At 42.9% G+C, this 20,245-nt stretch overlaps 1 protein-coding gene across 1 annotated transcript in view; it reads left to right on the top strand.

Annotated features, from left to right (window-relative positions):
- The window catches only part of GRIN2D (glutamate ionotropic receptor NMDA type subunit 2D), a 1,061,440-nt gene extending 1,051,654 nt beyond the window's left edge, over positions 1-9,786 (top strand). The window contains exon 12 of the mRNA XM_086930354.1: positions 6,102-9,786. Coding sequence (XP_086786480.1) covers positions 6,102-7,610 — 1,509 coding nt within the window. The 3' untranslated portion in view covers positions 7,611-9,786. The remainder of the gene's footprint in view (positions 1-6,101) is intronic.
- Positions 9,787-20,245: the final 10,459 nt, after the last annotated feature.

Raw genomic sequence — 20,245 nt, 5'->3', positions numbered from 1 at the left:
CGGAGACACTGACACCCGCAGCACCAAACTCTATAAGTGTAGCGGATATGGACTTCCTCAGGGAAATGACAGAAATGGATCCTGAAAAAGAAACAGACACAAACAGCAGCAAACTCGGATTTCTCTATCTATGCCACAGTAAAAACACCATTCAAACCCAAATCAGTATTTAATCCACTTATGCCAAAAAAACAATATCGACATATTTGCTGACAAGGTAATCCAAGACCTCAAAGATTTAGTACGAACTAGCAGCGATATTTTCAACAAAGGTGCATGGAATCATAAGTCCAAATATTCGAGGGTCATGGAGAAAATCGAACAGCAACCCGACATAGTTGTACGCTGCTCAGACAAGGGTGGAAACGTGGTACTCTGGCCACTACAAATGTACAACAGGGAGGCCATGATCCAAGTCCAAGACAAAGACTGCTATATCTGCACCAGTACTACGAACATCACAAACATCAAAGAGTGATACCACACATGCCTCTATGAATGGAGAGGCCAAGGTTTGATTACTAAACACAAATTGGACTGCGTGAAAAATGACTATCCTGTGACCCCACAGCTGTACCTAATCCCAACGGTACATAAAAACATAGCATGCCCACCAGGCACACCCATAATATCAGCCATTGGCAGCCTGTTCGAAAATACCAGCAAATTTATTCATCACTTCCTTCAGCCATTTGTTCAGGCACTACCAGCGACACTGGGGATTTCCTGTCACATATCTTTGACTGTACTTGGTTCAATGACTTTGTATTTGTAACACTGGATGTAGAGAGCTTATACACGAGCATAAGGCATAGAGATGGGTTAAAAGCGTTAAAACACTACCTAGGCACAAGAGACATAAACCTTTACCAACATACAATGATGCTTCTACACATGACAGAGGGATGCTTAGAGAACAACACTTTTACATTTGACAAACTTCTGTACAAACAGACACAGGGGACAGCCATGGGTACTTGCTTCACCCCCAGCTATGCTAATTTGCATATGGGCTGGTGGGAGGAACAAGTACTCATGACCACGTTCCAGACTGAAATGCCAAACAATGTGGTCGTTTATCGACGCTAAATAGATGATATCTTCATTCTATGGCGAGGCTCCGAACATAGTGCTTTAGACTTTGCCAACCGCATCAACAGTAACACATTAAACCTCAAATTCACCTGCACCACCAGTAAGGAAACAATTGTATTTTTGGACTTAAAGCTTTACCATGATGAAAGCAAGGTCCAGACGTGCACATTTAGGAAAGAAACAGCAGGGAATGCCATCCTCCACGCCCAAAGTTTTCACACCACCAGCCTGATTGAGAGCATTCCATATGCAGAATGCCTGAGAATGAAGAGAAACTGTAGCACCAACAGAGATTTACAAAACTGTACAACTAGCCTCTTCGAGAGACTGAGTAAGAGAGGTTGCAAAAACAACACATTGGAGAGAGCTAGACTGAAGAGTTAGTTGTGCACCAGAGAGGATCTGCTCCACAAAACCCTGCCAACATGAAATCCAAGAAAGAGACAAACACTACTCCGAGGTTAATCACAGGGTACAACAAATGCTAAGCAAACCTCCGCTAAATAATGTACAGGCACTGGCCGCTAATCCGCTGTGACCCCACCATAGGCCCCTCATGCACTACCACAACTAACCTTCAGAAGAGCATAATCGATGAGACAAGAGTTAGTAACCAATGCACCAACACAAGACAGAGGCACCATTTGGCTCAAAGCACAGACAGGGTTCTTTAGATGCGCCAAATGTAAGGCTTGTAAACATGGGACTAACACAATAACAGTCAAGACTCCACTCAGAAAAGCCCAGCTCGAGATAAGAGAACACTACACGTGCAAAACAGATTTTGCCATGTATGTGTTACAATGCACTTGCAATAAATTATATGTTAAATTATATGTAGGGAGCACCATTCATCCTGTGCATGTGAGAATACTACAGCACCTCAAGGCTAATGCAAATGACAATCCCACCTACCCTGTAGCACGCCACACTAACACACAACATAATGGCAAAGCGGAGGATCTGACATATTTTTTTATTGATAGCATAAAAAGAAACATCAGAGGAGGCAACAGACAGTTAAGCTTAAGGAGATTGGAATCGAAGTACATAATCCTGTTAGACTGCAAAATCCCCCAACGGTTTAAATGCGGATGAGGCCATGAGTGTGCATCTCTAAGCACTATGACAATTTGATACTGAGCGAGCCACACATGCCTCCTCGCGCACACCGCAGCGAACCCAATCCTATAAACATCTGATTCACCATCTTTTTGCACATACACACACTAAGCAATTTTCACTAGTTCAATCGTTTTGTGTGTTTAAGTTATTGTTTCATGTTTTTGTCAAAACCTTCGGTTTCCCCGCACTCACGTTACACAGAACATCGCAGACTAAGCCATAGAAATAAGGGCTTGTCAGTGGTCTAAACAAAGGGCAAAGAAACCCCAAAACAAATAAGCCCACTAGGGCCGAACTCGCTCAACTCCCCAAAAACAGCCCCTACAACCCGTCAGTAATCATCTAAGGTGCAGGTTCACAACACGTAATTGCGTTAGAACACAGATACACAACTGCAATATTCTAACAAAGGTGTAGGGAGCACAAGAAACAACAAACTAGCGATGTTCCATAAACGCCAAACAGACACGAATGTCAAAGGCTTACTGCATGTCAACATCGTTACAGAGTGCGCACGCATCGTTAAACTTTAAAGTCTATGTAATTGGGTGTTTTGTCTATGTCAACTACTGTAATGTGCTTATTGGAAATTTTCAGTGCTACGCGAAAAGGGCAAACCAGGGATGTATATTTTATGAACAGTAAGACAGCTTTATGTCCGAAACGCACATGAACAATATTATTTAAATGTTTTTCACATTTGAAATGTTAAATTTAGAACATGACTTGCACTTATAGTCACAAACTTCTCTATGTCCTTCACTCCCCCACCCGTTGTCATGACAACTTACTCAACTCCTACGTGTGTAACGAGTGCTAAATGAAACATGATATAATGCCAGGTCATTTCAGTGAATACAGATGTTGTGAACAAGGCGGACTTGTCCGTCGAAACGCGTCTGGTCGTTTGGAATAAATATCTTCTTTGATTTATACCCCACGGAGTCGGTGCCTGATTTGTAATGTTGTAACCAGGATTGGCGAAAAATATATAGGCTCTGTATAGGCCGAAACTTTATGCTGGCAGGCTGCTAAAAATGGAATAAAATAATAATTTTCACCTGCATATTTTTGGGTCGGCTCTCGTCTCCTTCTCCGGTGGTGTCCTTGAGCATAGAGGATTTCTGGAAGTTTGGGTTCGAGTCTGTTTTGCATATATGTATATATATATATATATATATATATATATATATATATATATATATATATATATATATATATTCTCTTTCAAAGAAATGATCATAAAGATCCTCTAGAAATGAGCAATTTCATGAAAATTAAGAATATTTCCCCAAAAATGTCCCACAGCCCTATATACACACACATTATATATAATATTTTTTCTAATTTTTTTAATATATATATAGTGCTATAGTGCAAAGGTAACATTTCTGTATACAGTTAAATTCACATGAGGAAAACACTGTTTGCTGCTTCACAGATTGCATTATTTAAGACAGGAAAACGTCCCTCCTAACAATAGCAAGGCCTCTTCAAAGTGATTTTAATTTACTGAACAAATTTAAGACTTTGCATCCATGTTTTGGGTTAAATAGATTTGGGTAAAATATATGTGCATCAAAAATGTCTTTGCATAAAACATATATGCAGATTAATCAGAATATAATATACTCTTTATTACCAGTTTTGAGGCTCGGGAGAGGCATCATAACTTTTTGTCTGTTAGAAATCATGGCCCTTCCAACCCTAAAAAAAGAAAATTAAAAAAATTAGAAAAAATATTATATATAATGTGTGTGTATATAAATATATATGTTTAGGGCTGTGGGCAGGGTCGGACTGGGAACCAGAACCGGCCCTGGCAAAGTGCTCGGCAGGCCCCCCTCCGTGAGGAGAGGGAAGAGGTGCGACCGCGCTCTGTGACAGGGCCGGTTTTCGGCCGTTTTTGTTACAGGGCCGTTTTTGCAGCATAACGGCCCTGTAACAAAAACGGCCCCAGGGGGCCAAAACCGGCCCCCAACCATGCAGCCCACCGGGGGATTGCCCGGTGCCCTCAAAAGCCAGTCCGGGCCTGGCTGTGGGACATTTTTGGGGAAATATTCTTAATTTTCATGAAATTGCTCATTTCTAGAGGATCTTTATGATCATTTCTTTGAAAGAGAATACCTCACACAAATAATTCAGAGGAGATGGCAGCAGGAATCTGGCATTTGGCTTGGTAGTATTAACTTTGAGGAGGAAATGGCTCTCAGCAAATGCCAAATCTTGCGAAATTCAAGCGTTACGTAACGCACACTTATTAATTTATTATTTAAATAAAGTGTGTATGCAATAGATACTCGTCACGGAGCTATAGGCATCACTTTTGTTGTGTGTAATACTCACATTTATTATTGAACTACAGATATTGCTGCTTGTGCAGCCCCGACTCACACTGCAGGCAGAACTATAGAAATCATGATGTACCTGCATGTGATATCTGCTTACCGAAGAACTAAGGGGCATATTTACAAGCCCCTATTGGCACCACATCATCACTTTTAGTGACGTTGTGATAGCGATAGAGACCTCGCCTTATTTACAAGACAGCGTTAGGCTACTTAAAGTAGCTTAACACTAAATAACCCTTTCATGCTGTGTTTAGCGTGAAAGGGGTGGGCAGTGGGTGTTGTGGTGGGTGTTCGACTGCAACACCCATTGATTTTGATGCTGCCCCTATCTACAAGGGCAGCATAAATAAGAGGCAGTGCCAAAATTAAGACCAGGGAAAACCTGGACTTAAAAAGGCGAAACAAGGAGAAATGCTTTATTTCTTCTCGTTTTTGCTATTTCCATGGGTTCTGCCTTGTGCAGCACACATAGAAACAACAAACTGCCTATGATTGTATATGTGCAGGAAGGTGCTCTTTCCTGCACATAAAAAATCATTAAAAAAATGCTGTTTTGCAACTTCTTTGTGTGCATATTAAGCAGCACACATAAAAGATTCAAAACGGCATTGTTTATGTGCAGGAAGGGGGTCCTTCCTGCACATAGACAATCTTCCCCTCAACACAGGCACCCTTGCACTATTTATTGTGCATGGGTGCCTGCTTGGCACTAGGCAACTAAAGTTAGCTCCAGCGCATGGGGAAATGCAGGACTGCACCATATTCTTGCAAATATGGGGCAGCCCTGCGTTTCTAAAGTGACAAAGCGTGTTTTAAGCCTTCTTGGCTTAACAACACGCTTTGCCACTTTATTGTAAATATGCCCCTATATGTTTTATAGGGCACTCTCTCTATAGAACTGTATGTATCATAATGCTGAGAATGTGAATTCACATTCATTAGAGAACTCTATGTTTTAGAATGCTGTTTCTGTATTACTCCATCATAGTGGAACTCTTTACAGAGTCGTCCAACGAGTATATCTAAACACCTGATGACAGTGTTGACAAAAATCAAAAGAAAATGCAAATGACGGTCCATTCCTGCCTCAGAATTCAATCAAAATGTAATTCCCTTAGTATCCGGACCATATTTTAGAACCTTTGTTGCTGTGGGGCGCCCCGTTGTGGTTGTATCAAAGGCAGCTACCTACAGTTGCCATATTTTAGTGTGGGACCTGTCTCTACCCCAACCCTACAGGACGTACCAGCTTACGTAATGGTCAATCTCCCTATGGCAGGGCACACTGCAGAGGTCTTGGTTGGCATGATTTTCCATGTGCAGTGGAGCAGGACATCCCTCTTTCCCTGCCCAGATCCATAGTGTTCAGTTTATTGTAGTCCAGAGCCCTTCATGCAGTATCACTGTCAGTTCAATCAAAGCTTCTCGTTGTGTAATTATCTGTGCTATCGCTCTTCGGTAGACCCTGCTGAATGCTGATGGACATAAAACAAGAGCTCATCTCACCCTCTCTCTTTCTCTCCTTCACAGGGAATGTACAGTTGTTGCAGCGGAGATGAACCCAAGATCAAGGACCAGCAGCTGCCCATCCTGAACCACTGCTACCCGCCACAGCGCATAGCTGCACTTTCCAACTCTGTGGGACCCCCTCCTCCTCTTCCCACCCCACCTATGCCTTGCTCCAACTTCTTGCCACGTGAGAGGCGAGTGGTGGAGAGGTGGCGCCATGCCCGCAGTCCCAACTGCTATAAGGACATCTACACCCCAGCACAACCCATAGCAAACCCTGTAGCTAAAACTCCAACTAATCGCCATCCACTCAAAAGCGCCTTTTCTGATGGCTTTCATCGGTACTATGGCCCGATTGAGCCTGAAGGGCTCTCTGACCATCTACTGGAGACTGGCCAGGCCTTCGGCAAAGAGAAGAAGATGGGAGCCTGCCAGATGTCTCCTCCAACTCAACGAGAGCATTTCTTGGAGAATCCACCATCATACTTTGCCATTGTTCGTGAGAAAGATGCACCTGAACCAACGGGGTGGCAGGCAAAGATGCCACGGGGACATTATGAGAGCTTTCCTGTTGGCAAGGAACGTACACCCAAATTAGCAGGGTCTGCCCGTGCTAGCAGAACACCAGAGACAGTTGCCAAGAAGTTTGATCATTTGGGTGGTAGTTACCAACAAAAGGGAAGCCTATCCTGCGAAATAGATTGTGAAATGCATAGTGGAGGGGTTGCCACTGGGAGCAGCAGCAGGCCTGGTAAGGCAAGTATTGATCTTTTCGAAGGACCACACTATGGCTACTCCCGTGTCTCCTACGAAGATGACCGGAGCTTCAGTCGAGATTTTCACCACCGCCGGGATGACCTTGAAACTGATTCAAAACCAATTCCTCAGCACAAGAAATGCCCCAGCCGTTCACACATCTGCCGGAGCCACTCCCACCCTCTTGTTATGGGGGCCAGCTTCCCAAGTCAGTCCAAGTACACCGACATCTCAGACTCTGATTCCGATGTGTGCGAAAGGGAAGGCACTTGTGTGAAGCCTGACTTCGACCACAACTGCTGGTATTCTCCCAACTACTTCTGCACCTACCCTTCTCGGGAGCGCCAGCCATCATCAACATCCCGCAAGCCCATGAGATACTGGTCAGTCGATAAGCTGGGCAAATATCGCCAGGTTAGTAAGGAATATTTGCCAGCGACATGCCATGGATCATGTTACTGCAGCAGTATGGACATGTTGCCACCTCACTGCCACAAGGAACCGCGCTATTTTAGCAGCTGCTCTGAGGAAAAGCTAGAGAGGAGGTTAGGTTGGGAGCCTGTGAGAAGCCATTGCTCCTGCCACCACCATCACTCTTGCGACTTAGCCCCCATCCATCCCACCTCTCGCAGCTTGGAGGACCTGAGCCGGTGCCACTTGAGGTGCCACAGACACGTGTTCTCGCCAGAGTGCCTACCTCGGGCAAGCCACAGTGGCAGCCTTTACACCAGGAGGGGGTCAGCACACTTCTCCAGTCTTGAGTCAGAAGTATGACCTGAGCACCATAGGGCCACCACAGGAGCATTTATCATCGGCCATGAATGGACCACAGGGAATGGCAGAATCCTACATAGACAAAGTCAAAACCAAAACTGACTGTATCCCTGCCCCGCACTGGAATATTTCCCATGTCTCTCTCTCCATCTTTCCACTTGGGGAAGACTGCTAGGGAGGAGATCTGGCATCCTGATGTTGTTCTCCAACCATATACTACCAGCAAAAGACATGTTTGTGTACAGGAGCAAGCTTCAACTGCCCTATTTTGACAGGAGGTAAAAATGTCCAACACAAAGGTTGACCCAGCGTCTACTGGCTGGGCCAGGACAGGTTTTGGTCTATGAGTTTGACTTACTTGCGCTGCTTTCTTTGAACCACCAAGTCTCTTCAGACTGTAGACTCTGACAAACAGTGTATGGAAAGAACAACAACACAATACACCATGGGCAGGAGCAAAATCTTAACTTGACTGAACTGCCTCCTTTAAGTTTCCCAATGATTTTGAAGGACAACTCAGGCAAGGTGCTCATAAGCGTACCTGGAAACGCGATCAAGTGGGTGTGGGTGTGTGTGAGTGTTAGAGCGTGCTTGACATCTGGTTGCTGTGGGAAACACAGAGGAAGAGACCACTCAAACAGAAGGACAGCAACGTTTTCATCCTCTCTGCTTCTCTTTGTACTCCTGACGAAATGTTAAGGGCTTACCTAGGCGTTTGTAACTCTTTTAAGCACACTGCAATAGTCACACAGATAGATGAAGCTATATGAAAATAGTATCCTTAAATTACTAACCAATAATCCTCTTCCTAGAAATAAATTGTCACCATTCTAATTCTGCCAAGTTGAGAGAATGCCAAAGACTGCTTTGATGTTCTCAGCTGCTAGGATGATGGAAATTCAATGTATGTACGTCATAAAAAAATTGAAAATAGGAAGTACTCTTGGTAGCTGTAATAACTTTTTCTAAATCTTTTTCTTTCTTTTTTTTCGGAGACAATACTGTGATATGTTAAAAAAGATACTGTGATTCTGAATAACCCTGCCATTGGTTTGTTGCCTCTTTATTTCGTTAATTGATTTCCTTGTGTTGTGGTGTTGCCAACTGTGCGTCTTCCCTTCTTGTCAACATCACTTTGGTCAAGTAAAGAGTAAAGATGGCTGCAGAGGAGACTGGGTTCAAGAAGATCCTACCCTAGAGTGTTTGAATTATTTTGCTGTCGATTATTGGATTTTCTTTAATGATTACTGATTGTGGTGGGTACCCATTTCTCGTCAGGTATGAGAGAAATTTCTTTGCACTGAAATTCATCTAGCACTGATTCCTGGCAGCCACCTGGATCTAGTTCAACACCATCTTTCTGTGCTCTCAACCTACAAGTTCTTACTTACCTATCAAAGGTCGCCACTTGTAGACGTCAGTTCCTTCAGGGAGTTTTACAACAATCCTGCCTTCCTGGCATCAGAGGTTCTTTCATGGTAATTTTACGACCATGAGCTGATATCTGTAAAACACCAACATACTGCACCTTATGGCTATTTGGAAACAGAGGATGAAGTTCTAACCCCTTTCGATATGTGTAACTGGGGATGCCAACGCCATGCACTTTTGATTGCCAGTGGACAAAATGATGGTTGTCTCTCCTGGTTTCAGGGTACCTCACAGCTCTTAATCTAGGGCGTAAAAGGACGGAGTTCCATTCAATCAATCAATCAACATTTTGTGTATTTAGACCGAGATCGCCCAACAGAAAACACAAGAATACATTACAGGGAGTAAAATAATTATATTCAAACATTTTTAAATCACAATAGTTTTCACTGGCCCTTTAAAGCAATTATAAAGTGACCCAGAGCAAACTACAATATTCTTAAACCCCATGTCAGGTGTCAGAGAGTTGGCTGAGCTGCGAAATGTAGTTCTTCACTTCACATAAATAGGTTGTTTGAGGTAAAGTTTGAAGTACCGATAAAATAAATAGCACTGAAGTAAAATATGTGTACAACCACACAATTGATTTTAAGGGACTCCAGCGTAAACACCTCCTTACCCCCCTCCACCCCCCCCCCCCCACACACACTCCCATCCCCACACACACACTTTAATTCAGAACCTGGTAATGGAAAGGAGTATAAAGCATTAAGTCCTATCCTGTATTTAAAAGCTTCGCGACAGATGGAGGAATTAAGGTTGGTGGAAAAATAAGGAAACTACAGGCCATATTATCAAGAAAGGGCGATACATTACCGCCACTTTTATTGACAAGAAACTACCTCTAAAGCGGCGATAAGGGGCTTGATAATAGGCCCCTGTGAATTCCCATAGCAGCCCAGGTTAACACCAGAACCTGGGATTCTATGGGAATTCACAAGGGCCTATTATCAAGCCCATTATTGTCGCTTTAGCAGCAGTTTCCTGCCGATAAAAGCGGCGAGAATGTATCGCCCTTTCTTGATAATATGGCCCTAAGTACCAGTGAGGAAAGCGTTTAGAGGGTGTTTCACTAAATAATGTTTTATCTCTTTCAGATGTAGAGCAATTGCTATCACGGTCTGATTCAGGTAGATTTTAAGGAAATTTTAGTGTCGCTATAGTCCAGTTTAATGAGTTCCTTACACGTCTAAGCTGAAAACCATTTCAGAGTCTCACAAACACACATAAATATTCACGAGCGACACACAAAGGGTATGCGACCTCTATTGCCGTGCCACACATTAGTATGTTTATTTGCAGTTCCCCCACATAACTACTCACAAATTAGCAAATGCTAAAAAAAAAAAATAGATGGAGTAGGGAGTGAACAGTAGGGGACATGGGGGTTTCCCTCGTTTACCAAAAAAAAAACTTGTATGCTGGAGCTACTTTGAGGAGCAGCTAACATCTGTGTTAGCTGGTCTGAACTTTCTATTGTGTGTGCAATGCACTCAGCAGCTACTTAGCTATATTGGTATATAGTCGTAACGACTCAAGCAGCTCTGTGTGCGCCTCATTATGAGCGTGATGTGCAAGAACCCGAATCGAAAGCCATGATCCTGTTAGAGGCAAAACCAAGTTCCATTCAGAAAGTCTTCATCTTCCAGTACAGAGGCGAGAGAGGGGAATCAGGACAACTTGTCAATCATATTGACTTTTTAAAGATTGCCTTGCTTTTTCCACTGCACCCTTCTGCCCTCTACTAATAATTGGCTTCAGAAGCGCGTGATGGTTGTCGTTAATCCTGCAATAAAATATTTTTCTTCACTTTCATGTCACTTTAAGTTATGGTGAAGTATTGATGAATGGTAGACCACGCTACTTCTGCATTTTTAAAAAATGTTTTGCCATGGCGGAACAAAAATGGTTGCTTTTAGAGAGACATTGAAGTATTTAAGACTCTGTCCTCAGAACTCTCTACCACGAGTAGAAGCTTTTTCTTCATAGAAAATATATATGTCAATTTTCATGGATAATAATTAGTATATTTAAAAATAAATACATTTTAAACTATCAAGTTTGAAAGAGCATCAGTAAAGAATCTTTTTTACACATTATTTGTCTATATTACCATTGTCAATCTGTTAATGTCTCTATTGAGAAGTTAGTGGAAAAAAGTGACAAGATCGATCTGCAATGCCATTACATTGTACAGGAACCTATTGTGATCAATACAAATTATTTGTTTCTAGACATTTGCTAATTAGACATGAAAAGTATGGAATAATGTTTAGTTTGTTGTGACATGGTTTCGATTTTACTAGGGCCGGGTCCCACATTTTCAAGGTAAGAAAACGCATTGACTGGTCTCCGGTGCAGGAACGAAGATCTAGATTGCATCAGAATAAATCAGTGTTTGAGAGCTGTAAATTAACCCCTTAGCTGCGGCGGCTATTCCAACGCAGCGCTAAGGGGAAGGCGGGGCCGCGCAGCGTTCCCGTACTCATGACGGAACCGCTCCATCACGGCCCTCGGGTGGGCTGTGCTTGTGACGGAATGGTTCCGTCATGGCCCGCCCCCTCTTTAGAACGTCAGCGCAGGCGCGGAATTCGCGCCGCGCAGGCGCGGCGAGCGGGCTGTGACGGAACTGTTCCCTCACCAGCACAGCCCACCCGAGGCTCGTGACGGAACGGTTCCATCACAAGCACGGAAAGGGTTAACAACAGAATGTTACAAGCCAGAGCTAGGGTAGGGACGAAAGTCATCGTTTTCGAGTGTCATTAAACAAATTGGACTTCTAAAAATGCATCTTCACCTTTGATCTGCATAATTTGTTATGCTATTTTTTACTTTAAAATTTACAGGGGAGGCTATTGTTATTCCATTGACCATAAAAATATTTAGGGGCTGATTTAGAGATTGGTGGAAGGGGAATCTCTTGTACAACAGCGATGCAGTATCCTCTGCCAAACTGAAGGCCCCCCCGCCTGATTTACAGACAGTTGGACTTTAAGTATGTCAACAGCGGAGACTACTCCATCTCTGTCACTGACATACGCCTCCGACGGCCTGATGGGCTGTCAAAGGTTTGGCGATTTTTCATAATAAAAAAACTTGTTAGACGTTTGACAGACCGTACCTTCATTTTGACAGTACTATCCGCCAAACTAGTAATACATCAACAGGAACCGCTGTGATGGCGGTTCATGTCATTGTTAGGAGATCCCCTGTGATCCGGCAAACATCTCTAAATTTGGCGTGTGGAGGACCATCAGTATGGCAGGACTAAAGTACTCTGCCCTAACAACGAATTCACCTCAGCCTTCTTCAGTCGAAATCAAACCCTCAGTTTTCTGATTGACAGCAGGAAGCTTTGCTTATGTGAGGGAAATTTGTAAGCTTTACCTCTTTGGTTGGCTGCAGGAAGTTTAAACTTTTTGGTTGCCCTTTAAAAGAGAGCCTCTTTCATTGAAAAAGAAGCTATTTCTCTCTGAGTACAAGAGGAGTTGGTAGTTATTTACTGGGCAAGAAGAGGATAGGCAACACTTATTAACCATTGACATCTTGGTCACTTTTTGAGACTACAGAATATTTCCCCTTCTTTCACTAGCCTTACATAGAAAACCAAGAATAAAGACATCCAATGGATACACAAGTCAAGAAGTAATAGTGCCTGCCATTGAGTGAAGATTAATATTCACAATGCTGGAGCACAGTATTACCATACTACTGCAGGCCAATTTTCGGGGTATCAGCTTTTTGGTCATAGGATGTGGGAGAAGAGTGAAGTAAGAGAGGTAACTGAGATGTGAGGGGGAAACAGGTGTAGGTGATAACAATGTTAAAAATAATATATGCCATGTCCCATGAGGTTATTTAATTTAGGTGAAAGAGACTAATGTGGCTTATGTGTCCCCCCAGAAGAATTCTGAGTTAGGTGATGAATGATGTTAGTGAGTATTGCAACTCCCCTTCATTTTTATTTATTTAAACGGTTTTATATAGCAATGGCTAGACACAAATGTATCAAAGCGCTTTACAGGGGTTGGAAGTAGAAACAGATTGCAATATTACATTCATACAAAAAGGAAAAGTGTGAAAAAAATATGAACAAAATGCAAAGAACAATAAATACATGGACAAGAAGATCAGAAGTACATATAGTTCATAAACATTTATATGAGGACTAGTAGATGGAGGGTGGAAGTATATGTGAGGGAGAGAAGTGGGGGTAGTAAGTCAGGTATAATGTGGTGAGAAGCATAGCCCCGTCATGGGCAGGTTGAGAGACCTTGTTAAGTGGCGGGATTAAGGACACCAATATTTGTAGAGAAGATGTTGCTTGAGATCTTTTTTGAAGCTGAGGTAGGCAGGGCTTCAACTTAGATCTTTGGGGAGTGAGTTCCAGATAGTAGGCGCATTTCTGGAGAAAGAGCGTGACTGGGTTGATTTCTTGTTCACCAAGGGAGGTACCAGTATGAGAGTATTTGTGCTCCTCATTTCTCTTTATGAAGTTTTTGTGAGAGATACAGTGGGGTTTGAAGATGCAAGGCATTATGCGTAATGCACACATTCTTGTAGGCGGATCTGTCTTCAATAGGAAGCCATTTGAGATCTTTGAGGATGGGAGAGATGTGATCAAACCTCTTGCAATCAGAAATAAGCCTGGCTGCAAGGTTAAGGTCTGACTTGATTGGGGCTAAGTGGACTTTAGGTGTTCCCGCGAGAATGGCGTTACCATAGTCCAATCTGGAGAGTACTAATGATTGAACAACAGATTTAAAGTCATCAACAGGAATGAAGGGTTTAATTTTCTTGAGGTGATGTAGAGAAAAGAGAGCGCCTTTAGCTGCATTTTTTATGTGGGGAGAAAGGCTGATGTTTTGATCAATGCTTATTCTGTGAGATTTAACTGAGCTAGAGGTGGACAAGGAGCAGTTGAGGGCTTTAAGATCCGAGATCCAATGTTGAATGGGGAGTCGGCTATTTGTAGGAGCAAAGAGAATGATTTCAGTTTTTTTAGGATTGAGTTTAAGGTGATTGTGATGGAACTACTGTTGAATCTTAGTCAGGGCATCATTGAGGTGAAGAATGTCTGCATGGGAATTGATTTTACAGTAATGCTGGGTATCAGCCGCATAGAGGTGATAGTTGATTCCTGCTTGCTTTAGAATGAAGGTGAGGGGATCCATAAAGAGGTTAAATAGAGAAGGGGAGGGAATAGAGCCCTGGCAAACACCCAAGGAGACAGGCATAGGTTTAGAAAGGCAATTGCTGATTTTAATTTGTTGGGTTCTGTACTGAAAGAAGGAGGTGAACCATTCGAGAACAGGATCATTGAAGCCGAACCAATCTTTGAGGGTTTTGAGTAAGGCAGAGTGGTTTATAGTATTGAAAGCAGCCGAGAGGTCAAGAAGAACGAGAAGGGAGTCCTCCCCCTTGTCGAGGGAGTAATGGATATCATCAACAATGTTGAGCATCGCAGTTTCAGTACTGCAGCCCTTTCGAAAGCCTGACTGTAATGTGTCCAAATGGCTAAATGAGTCAATGTATTTGTCCAGTTGGAGCAAGGCACATTTTTCAAGGGCCTTGGAAAGAAGAGGAAGCCAGCTCAGTTTCAGGCCCTTGGAGATACTCAGCACAAGTAGAGAAAGTTCTGTCCAGTCCTTTGACTGCCCAAGGCAGAAGCAGCGCTGCAGGCCAACCCCTCAACACGCAGCATAGGGGCAGTACTCCTCCTTCAGCTTTCCCGGTCCTTCTTTCAAAGCAACAACACAGCAAAGGGCCACTTCTTCTCCTGGCAGCTCTTCCAGCTCTTCTTCTTGGCAGGTTCCTTGATTCTAGCGAGATCTCCGAAGTCTTTTCTATCCCAGAGACTTGCAACAGGAGGCAAGCTCTACTTCAAGCCCTTGGAGAAAACCTTAACAGCAGGATGATGAAAGCACAGTCCAGTCAATTCAATTCATGAAGTTTATTCGGTACATACAAGATGACCATAAAAGCACAACAATACATTATAAAAACAGATAAACTTGATTACAATCCAGGATTAAAACATGATTCTTAAAATAACATTCTTTTACTTGCCCTAATAGATTGATTTAAAAATGTAGCAGTAAAAAAACAGATATCGGCAGTTTCCAGATTAAATAACAAACTCATTGCCTGGTTAAATGTACATACACCATGTTTTACAAACAAGGGCTTCAGGTAGGCTATCCTAAAATTCATATACAATTTACAGATCAATAGAAAGTGCAAGGTGCTTTGTTTGGTGATGCCATCACATTGACACAGCCCTGTTGGATGTTTCTTGATACTCGGCTGGGCCACTAAGTGATGTGCCACTCCAAACCTCAGTCTTGTTAGCACAAACTTATGGGATGGTCTTGTCACCAAACATAAATATCTGGGAAAACCTTCATTGATTTTATATTTACTAAAGAACGTGACTGTTGACAGGAAACCATTTACTGACCCCCGTTTCCCAGCCTCATGTGCCATAAAAGTTACTTTCAACTCGGCTTCAGGGATCAAAGAAGCGGCACCCGGGTCAGTCAATAAATTTAAATTAAAAATTTCTGAGAAACAGTCAGCCACATATCTTAACGAAGAGATATTACAAAATTTATCCAGAGATAAACAATCCTCAATAACTGATCTATTAAACAACTTCTCATCCTGTAGCCAAATTGACCGCCAAATCATAAGTGGCCTCGGGATAAGACATCGGCTAGATAGTTAATATCCAGTTCCCGGTGAATCAGCTCCGTGGGGGCAGATGTTGGCAAACATAAAAGCTTTTTTAGGAAAGTATTTTCCTCCACCTGTAACTTATGATTATATGTATGGCCCCCTACTCCTGCTCCATACGTTGCGATGCTGACACATCTAGATTGATAGATATGGAGCATGTCCTTGGCTCGTCTGTCCCCGACATTTGCCGCAAATCTAAAAACACCATGTGCATTTTTAGCCATTTTATTACTAATATTCATAAATTCGTTAGTCCGCTTCATGTCCTTTGAAAAAGTGATACCAAGATAGCAGAATTTACCTACATCTTGCACCTTTTCCCCCTCGATAAAAAAGGCCTTAGAGGTCCTACTTCTGTGCCCATAGACCATAGTATGCGTTTTCCCCTTATTTATGGACAGTTTCCTATCCCTAATAAAGGTAGAAAATCTTGTCATCAGACGCTCTAGTCCAATAGGGGTTCTAGAGAGGAGAACAGCGTCATCGGCATACAATAACACTGGGACAGAATTGCCTTTAATCTTGGGTGCATTCGCATTTATAGTTTTTAAAATAGTATCTATTTCATTAATAAACAGTATAAAAAGAAGAGGGGCTAGTACACACCCCTGCCTTATCCCTCGCTTGACATTGAACTTAGGGTGCATTCGCCTTTAGTGCCGTAGCGCACACAGGTTTCTAGCTTTCTGTATAACCTAGCTAGAAAATACATTATTCCCTCCGGTGCTACAAGCTGTAGCTGTGTTGGCCATAGTATAGAATGGTCCACCATATCAAAGGCACTACTAAGGTCGGCAAAGCAAAGATATAATGAACCCTTCCTTAGCTTCCGTATATTTGCCAATCATTAATTCAAGGTTAATGCACTGGTTGAGAGTACCCCGACCCTTCCTAAATCCATACTGGCTGTCTGCCAGAATACCTTCTTGTTCAACCCCTTCTTCTAATCTAGCCAACATGACTCGACTCATGATCTTTACTGACGAGTCAAGGAGAGAGATTGGGCGATAGTTTTTTGCGTCTACCCGTCTGCCCTTTTTATATATTGGGATTATGAAGGATTCCCCCCAATGTATTTGGCGCCTCTGCACACACAGCCGCATTAAATACTTTGGTCAGCACAGGGCTCCACATCTTTGGGGCGGGTTTATAAACATCGATCGGGACCCCATCGGGTCCCTGGGCCTTGCCCCCCTTACTAGCTCTAATGCCAGATTCAACCTCTTGGACAGAAATGTCTAATGAAATGACAGGCCAGACATTATTACTGCTAGTACCGCAGTTGGCAGAACCAAAAATCTGAGAAAAATGGGTAACCCAACCCTCACTAGATACATTTGATGTTAATTTGGGTATATTATCCTATTTAAGGAAGGCGGAGTTTACCGTTGCCCAAAACAGGGTATTATCGGATAGCTCTGCGGCCTGGTTAAGTGAATCCCAGGCCTGCTGCTGTAGTTCGCCCTTTCTCCTTTTTAAAGCATGCTTGTACTCTAACCTTATTGTGATAATATGATCAGGGTCCCTAGGCTTTTTTGCAAGAGCCTGTTTAAACTTATTTAACAGGCTAGTACATGCGTGGTCAAACCAACCCCGGCCTTTTCCACAATGGGCATTTTTAGGTCTAGTGAACTTGGCATTAATAGATTTGTTAATGGATTTAAAAGCTGCTAAAACCCGCTCCTTGTCAGTGCTGTGATCCAATATGAGGGTAATATCTGTCAGACTCTCACTGACAATGGAGTTTAGTAGTTCACTGGCTTTCTCCCCTATCCATCGAATCCTTACACCATTTGTTCTATGGGGCTCTACATTGGTAAGTATGTTACCTACTTTAACTGTGCTACTCCCCCATAAAGTACAATCTAGGACTATATAATTATGGTCACTTAGGGAGCTGACCTCTATCCTGGGAGAGGAACAGTGAGGGATGATATTAGATGAGACAATCACATGGTCTATAACTGAACTACTCTGCCTGTTTTTAAAGGTAGGGATAGTCTGACCAAATTCATCTTTAACAAAATCCAAGATTTCCAGGTTATGACATCCCATAAACGTGTTCAGTATTTCGCCATAACTATTATGTCTAAAATGTAAATGCTCCACACCATCATTATTAAGAACCCCACAGACTTTTTGGGTAGACAATTCACATAAAGATAGGTTGAAATCACCCACCCAAATAAACTCGAAAACGACATTAAGTTCTGTAATGAAATTCTCGATAGCACTGGCCAAGTTATGAACTACTGTCGTCCTAGAATTATCAAACAGATTATTATAGTAGTTAACATGTAGTACATTACGGCCCTGGTCTGCAATTAGCCAAAGGATCTGTACGTGTGCTCCCACACACCAATACCTTTTCACTATAATCTGTCGCCTGATAGAGACCAAGATCAGGAGACCCCCCTTGGCTCTCCCCGAGGTAAAATCTTGTGCCGACAGATTGTATGAAATAAAACCATCATAATTAACTTCCTCCCTGCACCAAGTTTCCTGAAAGCAAAGTATATCATAGCTATTGATAAAATCATTCCAACCCAAAACATTCCCCTTGGACTTGAGTCCAGCAAGATTCCAACTGACAATTTTAATACCATTCGTATGCGTTATAGTATGCATTGTACTAGAAGCAACTGGGGCGGCTATTACCATAGCACTATCCCTCACCATTACATTCCCCTTTGCTATACCCCCACATCTATTAGTCTCAGATCGTTCACCCGGTTGGATTAGCTCCACATCTAAATGTTTATTATTTCATTCAGTCTCCGGGTTTATAGAGCTTGCCATTTCGTTAGAATCCAACGAGCTTAAGGCTTGTAATCTGTTGTGCGTAGGGATTTCAAAGTCAGGATGTTGTAAAGGTAGATTGGGTCAATAGTGTCTGCTTACATCCCTATTGGGGGGTGCGTTGATAAATTGGCTATAAAAGTAGCCTAGTGGGCGTACACAAACACTATTCTCAGCATAAACTAGTGAAGCTCCCCTTAACAAGACGGTAGCTACATGTTGAGGATATTTAAAATTTACTATAACGCAATCACCCCTACAGGTCTTTCTAGACTGACCTATCCAATTCGTCCTTCTCGTGGTTAAAATTTGGTCAGAAAATTTTATCTGGAAGCCACATTGCTTATTCAGCCACGAAACTGTCTTGTTTTTAAGTGAACTGTGGGATTCCTGAGGGGGCAGGGTTGAATGACTATCTAGGGGGGGACGTTTGTCAAGACAACCACATATGGGGCACAATCAGGTGGCAGATTGGTGGGGCGATTATTCCTTTTTTCTCTTACAGGCGGAGTGTTCTCTCGAACTAGAGGACTCTGCGGGTTCGGACACATCAGTGGTCTCGAGTCGGGCATAGCAGGTTCATTTTCCGTTGTTCGGTTCCTAAGTGGATTAGGTACGACTTTGGAAGTGCCCTGATTTATATCAGCTGTACCCTTAGCGCCACATTTAGGTCTTTCAGTCAGGGCCAGATATGTCTCCATAAGACCACCTAGTCTTTTAACTTCACTAGAGATGGAATGAAGTTTGGACACTAGAGGTTTAATGAGCCCTTCCAATTTTGCGTCAATAATACTGGCTAGGAGTTCCATTTGATCAACATTAATATTAATTGAGCCTTTACTTCCCACCGGCTCAGGATCCCCCAATGGGCGTTTCGGTGGAGTCTCCAATCTCTTTTTATTACGATTTCCCCCTTGTTTGACTTGTGTCTTCCTGCATGCCCTAACAGCCCTGGAAGCTCTAGGGGTGGGGTTGGGGGGGTGAACACTGCTCCTGAATATCATTGTTTGAGATGTCATGAATTTCATTATTGGATGTGACTGAGGTGTCTTGAAAATTTTCTGCATGGACCAGAACTTCCACGGATACCCCTGCCTGGTTCCCCAGGCCACAACTATCCAATAATATTGGTGCGTCCACTAGTGTAGGTGAAGTTGGGATAGTGACAAGAGAACTCCCCCGCCCTAATGATGCTCTCCTTTCACTATTAATTTTGTTAACCATTTTCACCAAATAGTTGTCTAATGTGGCAAGAGCAGTGGGAGTCTTATCAGCTTTATGCTTAGACATGGTTGATACTTATAGTTAAAACCACAATATTTAAACTTTAAAAAATAAAGACTATCATGAATTAGCAAATACTTGAGTATGATACTTAGATTACTCTCCTATTAACATAGTATTTAGAATTCCTAAAGATAAAGACACTGTCCAAAGTCAATAAATATATAAAGAAAGAGTCTCACTTCCGGGGTTAGACTTCAGCAGCAGGATCAAAATATGTGGCCCAGCCCAGCCTCGTTCAGCCACGGACTGCCACAGACTGCCGGCCCTTTGCCCGGGCTTCGCCCGGCGTCCCGCGAAGCGGGGCAGAGCGCTGCTTAAAGGCGCCTCCTGGCGCTCACGGTGCGTGGCAGAAGCGCGCCGCCACTGAGGCAGCCGGGAGT

Source organism: Lissotriton vulgaris, chromosome 7 (genome assembly GCF_964263255.1).
Source record: "Lissotriton vulgaris chromosome 7, aLisVul1.2, whole genome shotgun sequence".
NCBI lineage: Eukaryota > Metazoa > Chordata > Amphibia > Caudata > Salamandridae > Lissotriton > Lissotriton vulgaris.
Note: the sequence above shows the minus strand (reverse complement) of the source record. Positions and strands in the feature narration are given on the sequence as shown.